The 9,392-nt window shown below is 38.5% G+C and overlaps 1 protein-coding gene across 3 annotated transcripts in view; it reads left to right on the forward strand.

Annotated features, from left to right (window-relative positions):
- Window positions 1-9,025, forward strand: part of lin52 (lin-52 DREAM MuvB core complex component) — a 62,620-nt gene extending 53,595 nt beyond the window's left edge. Inside the window, exon 6 of one of the 3 annotated variants that reach the window (XM_078562112.1) lies at window positions 6,940-9,025. In XM_078562112.1, the coding sequence (XP_078418238.1) occupies window positions 6,940-6,995 (56 nt within the window). In that variant the 3' untranslated portion in view covers window positions 6,996-9,025. Of the gene's footprint in view, window positions 1-1,189; window positions 1,286-2,258; window positions 2,323-6,939 lie in introns of those variants that run through there. The other 2 variants (XM_078562113.1, XM_078562114.1) reach the window with 2 other exon arrangements.
- The last annotated feature ends 367 nt before the right edge of the window (window positions 9,026-9,392 follow it).

Consider the following 9,392-nt stretch of genomic DNA (forward strand, 5'->3'; position numbering starts at 1 on the left):
ATTCTTGCATTACTACTGTGAAAATATTAGCTCAAAGCAATAATATATGAAATAAAAGCCACAGTACAATTAAAATATTGGATAATAAACCTCTGTTTTAACTATTTATGCACTGTATAATTGGAATAGGCAGCAGGTGGTGTGTGTGAAAAATATACTTCGGATTGCTTCTATTAATGTTAATGGTATAAAATCTTGAGCGGCATCAAAATTTAAGGCATCGGGGTATCAATCGTCGATAGATTGTCAGTTACATTTTTAATTTTGAATACATTTTGTAAGTCACACCAGTTTATAAGTTTACAGTTATCCATTACATTGTACAGTATGTTGCAGTTCAAATAGTATTGGATGTAATATGAAATATTAGGCCTTCTTTGGATGGGAGATGGTAGCATTCGTCTCGATTAGCCAGCAAGGGATGTTATTTGTAGCAGAGGCCAAGATAGTCATGACTCATTCTACTCTCTCCCCCCCCATCTCTCCATCCCATCCCTTATGATTGTCTTCTCTCTCCCCAGCTCCCTGCTACATTTCGGTTGGCCATTTGTTCATTTATCTTGTTTGAATGGTTCTTTGTGAATTCAAAACATTGCTTCTCCAGGATCGGAGGATAATTAGTTGACATTTTATTGTTCTTTAGTATCTCATCAGTTTATCCACGTTTAGGTCTGACTGTCCTTTCCAATTCTACAGTTCAATTTTTTTTCAATTAAAATGCTGCTTGTGATGTTCTAGTCTTTGCAGCAACAACCATTTGAAACAAGGTAGTGCAACCAAGTTTGTGAATTTCATTTTCTGATGAAAGGTCGTTGAGCTGAAACGTTAACTCTGTTTCTAGCCACAGATGCTGCCTGATCTGCTGAGTATTTCTAGCATTTTAAAAAACTATATATTATTGTGAATTTCATGAATATTGTTAGTTAATTCAAGCCCACCTTTCTGATCTCCTCTTAATCTGCTACATATACAGTTTGATTTTGGGGGCAGGGTAGGTTAGCAGAGAGTCTATTAGAATATTAGAAACAGATTATAATGAGAGAACAGAATGCTAGAAAAACTCAGCAGGTCTGGCAGCATCTGTGGAGAGAGAAACAGATTTAACGCTCCGAGTCTCTATGACTCTTCTTCAGACTTCTCTCTAAAGTCATACGGACTCGAAATGTTAACTCTGTTTTTCTCTCCACAGATGCTGCCAGAGCTGCTGAATTTTTCTAGCATTTTCTGTTTTCCGATTTCCAGCGTCCGCAGTATATAACTAGAGAACAGTCTATTTCTGATCAGGTGAAAGGTTAGCTAATACTAAGTTTCAGTCTAGCGACCAATCTAAAAAAGATGTAATCATGCATGATGCAAGTTGTCCTGTCTCTGTTCTAAATACAGTCCTTGCCACTCTTGGCAGGGGCAGCCTGCTATTAAGGGCAAATGGCACTAACCATTTGCATTGCCAAAGGAAACAATTAGAAAGGCTCAGCCTATAATATTATTAAGCACACCAACTAATTCAGGCAGTTCTCTAAGTACTTACCCTGTACATACCAATTTAAACGTTGTTAATTTCAGGCAAAGCTGGGTCCTCAAACAGTTTCAATCATTTGTTCACACCTCATTAAAGTGCAATTACCTTACTAATAAGATTTTGATACAAGTGCCAACAATTACAAGCAGCACTGGTTAATTGGAGACTTACTGCCTTTTCTTTAAATTATTTTGGTTATCTCACTTTTTTGGTTTTTATACCTATGGGCAAAATGTGTCAATACCCAACATACCCACTATAAACAATGGAGGCTCTATAATCTTGTATACTATATTATATTAATGTACTGATTGACAATTCACCATATATTAAACAACTGACACCCTTTTGTTGATGTTGGAAGATATTTAATGTTCTTTTTGTGAACATAATGAATTAAGTTAAATAACCTGCACTGTTAATAGTAAACAAGAAGACTAGAGTACAACTTGAAAATGAAATCAAATGCCAATGTACAAAATGAGACCATATACATTATTAAAATCAAATACCAGCCAGTTAATTCAAGTTAGTTCAAAGCTGCAATCTAATCTCAGGATTCAGATGATAAAATCAATTTAGGTTACTGTGGAATTAATCCTGTTTTTCTTTCTAACGAATTCTGATTTGATATGGATGTATTTTGCTATCAGGAAACTAGAAGAGTGCATAATTCTATTAAAAAACATTGGGGTGAGAGAATACTGATTATTAAGTGTATTTTTTTCTGTATTAATAGTGGCTTGTGGTGCAGATAATATTAATGGCTTCCATTGCTATGATATTTAGAAACAATATGGTGCTAAGTGATGGTTAAGTGCTTTTTTCAATTCCTTTCTCTTCCTGAGAGTGTTGACTTTAATTAGAGGTATGATTCCACAGACCCCAGAACTTGTCTTGTAATTTAAGATGTGTCATATGTCAGCCTCACCAGTAAGTTTCTGCAGGTTAATAAAAACAGAATGTTGGAAATACACAGCAGATCTGCAGCATCTCTGAAAAGTGAAAGTCATCCAGTGAGCTCTGGTTTTGTTTGCCCGACCTTTGCTTCTCATGGGAATGTATCTCAACTGTACCCAAACCATCACCTCTTCAAAGACAGCCCATTGATTCATTACACTTTTGCCTACCAATCTTTCATTCCACTCTGAAGAAGAGTCATATGGACTCAAATGTTAACTGTTTCTTTTTTGTTTGGTAGTACAGAACTTGAGTATTGCTGTAAAAAGAGATTTTTTTCAAAGCTTTTCGTCTTGCACTCATCAGGACAATTTGCAAGAAAATACCAATGTCAGGGAAAAAAACATATTTATACTGCATAAGAAGAGAGTGCTGATTGGTTGGCAAGTGGAATCTGATTGCCATGGAGAATGCACCAATTGATGGTGACTGACAGTTAACTGCCAAGCATTGTTTGGAAATTTAAACCAGCTTGGCTCTGGTTGGTCAAGACATTGCCCTGGGAATGAACCAAAATAAGTGACAGCCATTTCCTGATTCGTCCCAATTATCTCCATTCAAAGTAAACTGATATATTTTTGAGGAACTGATTTCCTTTGAAGTCTTACATCACTGACCTTAATATTCCGAAGTTCACCAGCTTATGCTTGGAATTTCGACAAAGGTTCACTCAATAAGTTGTCCTAATTTTTGAGGGATGATCTGCGGAAACCTAGTTAATGCGATTGGCCTGAAGCTTCTGCCAAAGCTACAGCAGGTGTAGATATGGCCCAGTTGCTCAGTGACCCAAGGAAATTTTCAGCAATTGTATCTGAGGTATTGATAAACATCTATAATTTTTTTTTGTAGTTCGAGTTCACTGTTTAATATGTAAAATACAACCTAACTTGCTGTCAGTAATCAACACCGCTGTCCCCCCTTTATAATGTAATGGAACATCTTGATTAGATTAGAACAGTGTATTGACAGCTAAAGTCTGTCCTCCATGATGTATAACAATGATTATTACTTTTCAATGAAATATTTTCTTCTGTGGGAACAGGGTGGTACAGTACAACTTGCATTTGTGTGACATCTGTAACATAATAAAATGTCCCAGAGCACATCATATCAGTGAGAGTGGAACAAATGGCAGTGGAAGAATTAGCAAAGTTAAATGCATCTATTATAATAGTTTTTAAGGAAGCTTTTAAAGGCAAAGAGTAAAGTAGCAAACTGAAGAGCTTTGGGGAATAAGTTCCAGTGGGTTGGCTGAAAACTCTCCCACTGAATGAGAAACCCCGGAACGCACATTAGGCCAGAGTCGGAGGATCGTATTGCATGGGCAGAAATAATGGGCTGAAGAAGGCTGCAGAGTTGGGTGATGGATGGTTATTAGTTATGTAGGGATTTATAAGGAAGTCAAGTGTTTTGAATTTGATGTGTGGGGTACAGAGAGCAAATAAGTTCAACACTAAAATGGCTACATGAAATGATAAACCACACACAATAATTGCACTATAACCGCATACCTACTTACTGCTCTCTCTGGTTTTAAATAACAGGAAATATAGTGTACAATAAATGACTGGCTGTGCCCATTTACCTGATCACAACTACAAAACAAAATTCAATGTAATTTTCTGTTCCTCTGTTGTGGATGATGCTGACAAGGCTAACATTTGTTGCCCATTCCTAGTCTCCTTAAGAACCTAGTTTCCCTGAGAATGCAACGGCAGGTTGCCACCTTGAATGTGTGTGTGCATGATGACTGTTTTTACAAATGACTATGGTGCTTCCGAGACATTACGATTCAATCAGATAGCGTGGGATTAGAACCACATGTAGTTCAGTCTCAGTAGGCAGGAAAGACATTCATAAGCCAGATGAGGCTTTACAAAGATCTGCCAGGTTTCATGGTCATTCTTGTAGTGCCAGCCCACAAATTACAATGCCATAATGTGGGTTGCAAGTCCAATACCATAACCACCATGCCATGTACCCTATTTTGAAAATTTATTGCGTGAGAAGATGTTGGAATTGCACTTAGGATGAAACATATTCTTGAGGTTTAGTTAATGACAATAGGTTGTTCAGATTTCACCAACTGTGGTTTTGATGTCATCCAAATTCTCAGCGTGTTTTCAACTAGCATCTTGCTCCCATTTACCTATTATTTATTTGAAGTTGTTGCCTTGAGAATGTCAGACTGCTAAGAGACTTGGTGGTTTACAAAAGCCACCTTGGAGCTATAGCTGTCCTACACATTGAGGAAACTCCACAACAATGTAATTGGTGTTGTCGGTTATTGATAGATACAACACTGTCCCCTCCATGTTTGTTGACAGGTGCCAGTGGCAGGAGTCTGAATATTGACTAAAACTTGACAGCTGATTGAAAAACAAGCTGACCTTTCCATCTGAGTGCTGGGCACTTGAAAGCTGCCTGTCAATAACCCCTAATTTCAGATTGTTATACAGGAACCTGAAACAAGGCCTAAACTGGAGAAATAGTAAGTTTGCAATGAAATCACTAATACTATTGTAACTTCAATTAGGTAAGTTAACATTTTCCCCTCATAGAAACATATTTGAACAATTTTCTTGCTTCTGAAAATGAGGAATGTCAATGCTGTTGAATGGAACAGCTTTGTATTTTTTACAGACAGTGCTGGCTAGGAGTGCTCTTATGTGTAGGTATAGTTTAGTTGGAGATCCACTAAAGCTTCCTCTGCTCTGTTCGATATGGCGTGCAATTGTCCCAGATTTGCACTAAGTGCGGTAGCGGGCGGGAAAAAGAATGTTTTACCCAGTGACTACAATGGTGGCTTTTCACACTGTATCATCCCAATCCCGCCTCGTTAATCATGCATTCCCGGGAAGCATGCCAGGTCGCTGGCAGGGAGACCTCTCATTCGCCCACCCCGCTGCCTCATCAGGCCTTCAGAAAACTGGGCACCATATTTAAAGCCCGCCCCTGCACAGAGCTAGTACTCTTCAAGGGAAAGGAAGCTGCTGCAAAGTCATGGCTGCCAAAGGGAGGAAACATGCTGTCCCCAGATTCACCGACTCCTCCCTCGAGGGCCTACTGGAGGCCCGCCACCATGTCCTCTACCCCTGCTCTGGGCAAAGGTCAACAAGTAAGGTGACAAATCCAGCATTGGAGGCAGTGGCAGCAGGGGTCAGCACCAACGCCCTGCAAAAGAGGACAGCCACCCAGTGCCAAAAGAGGATGAACGATCTCCTCCATTCTGCCAGGATAAGTTACGATGCAGTTCCCGACATTTGGTGGCGGGAAATGTGGCCTGCCATTGATGGCGGAGCGGACGATTGCAAACTGGTTTCACAACGTTGGGAAACTGATTTTTGGTCTTCCTGCCATACTGTCCGCTCATGCCCATCATAACGCCCGACGCCAACAGGCCCAGAAAATTCAGCCCATGGTCTTTTGTTTTATTGTTTTGTCTCATCGTTGTGTGATAGGTGCTATTTAATGATGAGAAGCAGTAAAATAGCTCAGACTGACATGAGAACAGAAGATATATAGCATTGAGTGACTAGTAAAATAGCATTTTGACTTTTTTTGATACATGGGGGCGGAGTTCACATGTAGGATTTATGCAAGAAAGTATACATTATGGGATTTTCTGTGCTGTAAAATTCTATGATTCATTATATAGCAAGGGAGTGGGAGTAATTGGATAGCTCTTTCAAAGAGTCGGCAGAGGCACAATGGGCCAAATGGCCTCCTTCTGTGCTGTAAAATTCCGTGATTGCTTGTATACTTTTGTGACATCAGTCGTGATTATCTTCTCATTCACTTTAATGAATGAGAAGAAGTGGAAATCCCCAGGCTATAATTCTAGGTTGCTATTAGTGGAGTTAAATGTCAGAAAGTATTGGGGTCCAAATTGAAAATTGCAGGATTGTGAATGGAGCATCTTTGGCTTCTCTGCAAAACACTTAAGTGAGAGGAAAATTGTAGAATTGCCTGCATTTGGAGATCTCACTTGTTATTTACAACCACTCCTCTTTGAACTTGGGAATTAATTTATGGAGACCTCCTGCAATACAGATTCTCTGGATATAAGCAGTGCTTACAAAGCCACATTTTTATTGTCCACTTACTCAAAAGGTGGTGGTAAGCTTTCTCCTGAACTGCTGTAGATCTTGTGCTTATGGTATGGAAGTCAACTTCCTCATGATGATCCACCTTGCAGCTATGTCCATCAGAACTTGGTGAGTTTGGTCACAACAGTTCAACAGCTTAGATGGTCCACCTATGGGTACTGGACCATACATAACTAGATTGATCAAATTCAGTTTCACAGCTTGCCGTGATGGTTTTGAATTCCATCAGATTGTTAATCCAGCAATATAACCACCATAAAATCATCTCCTAGGAGGAGTGGAACTAATGGCAAAATTTTTTTTATTATCATTCTATATGTTCTTACGTTCTTTCAAAATTTTATTTTTCAGCCCGAGAAATGACCAGAGGGAAATTTTTAAACATTCTGGAGCGGCCCAAGAAGTAGCTGTAAAATTCCAACCACTTGCTTTTGCAAGAAGACCCAGCACTTATTCAGAGACAGTTACTGTCCATTGCAGACCCACAGATGCCTTCCTCGGCTAATCCTTCACATATCACCTGTTCCAATAGCCTTTTACAATAGAGCAACACAAGATCCCATTTTGTGGATAACTTACCTTTTGGCTTGTAAGGCAAATTGTTCTTAAATGGAAACGGAGACCACAGTTCACATTTGGTTGGTGTAAAAGGGACAGAATTTGGTTTGTTTTGTGCATGTCAATTAATGATATCATTATATTGTGCTATACTAATCTAGATGTATTTCCCATAGTATGTTTAGAATTTGGTATTCCCCTTTAACATGCAGTGAAATAAACCCTGACGTTGCAGTTGAGGTTACGCACAACAATAGCACTTTAGTTCAAGACATGTGATTCTATCAGTACATGTCCATGTTTGGGTAACAAGTAATAGTGTACCTGGTGGGGGGAGCATTGCAAAAAATAAATTGCCTGGATATAGAATAAAACTGCTTTCCACAAACCCCACCTATGTATATTATACAGAATAACTCAAAATGGAGCTTGTTTCGTAAGATGTAACAAACTTTGTGGTTTGATAGATCTTTTAAAATTCTCTCTTATGGTTTGTGAGGCCATCTCAAACCTTTGCTGTATTTTTGCCTTTTAACACATTGCTGTTTATGTGTTATTGAAATACAGTGAATAGCGTATATAAAATCTATGTTGAAATGATTGTGTATTGCAGTGGTACCTTAAGGAGTGATAGATCAACAGAGAAAGGTTTAGTTTGAAATGTCCAAAAAAAAAACTCATGCTGGCATTAGAATACATTTCCCACCTAAATGTCACAGAACTGTGACCACCAAACAAAATAAAACATGGATATTTTGTTCTAAATTAAACAAATAACGTGCCAGCTTCATTATGAAGCTATTAAAAAAGGTGTCATTGCCAGACAGAAATAATTTTGTTCTAGAGAAGATGTGAAATTTTCAGAAGCAGTAATTGTGTCCAAGAATGCCTATCGGTGTGCATCAACAGTGGATTAAGCGGTATTGTTTAAATGAATGATTTATGTCCGCTTTGCAAGGAAATAACTTTGAATATTCCACTGATTTTTATTCTTTTGGTATTACAAGAAAACATTAGGACACATTCAGTTAGTAACTCTGGAAGAAATACTATTCTTGATTTTATTTGCCCTTTCCCTGGGCCACATCTGACTTCTTCATGGCTACCAAAGTTATGTCCTGTGATTGACCTGCAAGAGGTATAATTCAGGTGGTTTACAAACTGCTAAGAGAACGATTTAATTTTGGGAGGGGACTGGTATTAAGAAAACAAATATATTTTAAACTAAATTTTAATCCAAGATTTTACATTTTAGTCGAGAACATGAAGATAAGTAAGTGGTATACTTGATCACATTGTCACAACTGAGATAGTGTCACTTCGGAGGGGGAGCATGCTGGGAGCTCAGCCTTTCAGATCGCATTTCAAATTGTTGATTGTTGCGTACAATCCTGTTCAGCCCAATCTCATCGACACACTCTTTGGGTTTGCTCATTGCAGGCTTCTGGTATACTGGAGACCATCCTTTAAGGATGCAGCCTGGTAATTGATGCACAAGGCTGAGCTGAAGTCTGATTTTAGGACTGAGGTCTAGGGTAAAGTCATAGGATTAGAAAGGACAAACTTGCTGGAAACTTTGACCAGAGTAGTGGTCTAGAGCTATCCCAAACATGAGGAGCATATGTCTTAAGTGTTTACTTGTAAAGGTTTGGACATTTTGTTTCAATTGTATGAATCATTGAAGCCTCCTTCCACCCCTTTTAATGATCTTTAACAGACCATTGATGTTCCAAGTATTAGTCTCAAGCTTTTGTTTTCCAGGTTTTATTTAGAATTTGAAACTGGACCTACTTTCATGTCTTGTGCACAAATGAGTGGAATGTTTCTACAATATATTTTATTTTTGAATTAATAAACGTGCATTATTTTTAAAAAAAAACCTCTCCCAATCATTTGACTGCATACCTTAAAAATATATGCATTAAACATATTTTACTTCTCTTGTGTTTCCTAATGACGAACTCATCACAATGGCCGTGCAGACAAAATGGTAAGGGTTGCCGGTATCTGGGGAAATGTATATGTGTTTCTGCATAAGGAGGAGGAATGAAGGCAAAGAAACTGAGAGTAATTGAAAGGTATTGAAAAAAGATCTGCTGGAGCAGTGAATTTGCTAACCTTAATTACAAATGTAATGGCCGAGAAATTGCTGGAGCAGAGCATCTTGCAGAAAGCAACTTGAACTGGGCTGTTTTCCTCACCCTTCAGATCGCTCTCTGTTTGCACCACAAATTGCTGAATGTACA

This window comes from Cetorhinus maximus, chromosome 18 (genome assembly GCF_964194155.1).
Source record: "Cetorhinus maximus chromosome 18, sCetMax3.hap1.1, whole genome shotgun sequence".
NCBI classification, from domain to species: Eukaryota; Metazoa; Chordata; class Chondrichthyes; order Lamniformes; family Cetorhinidae; genus Cetorhinus; species Cetorhinus maximus.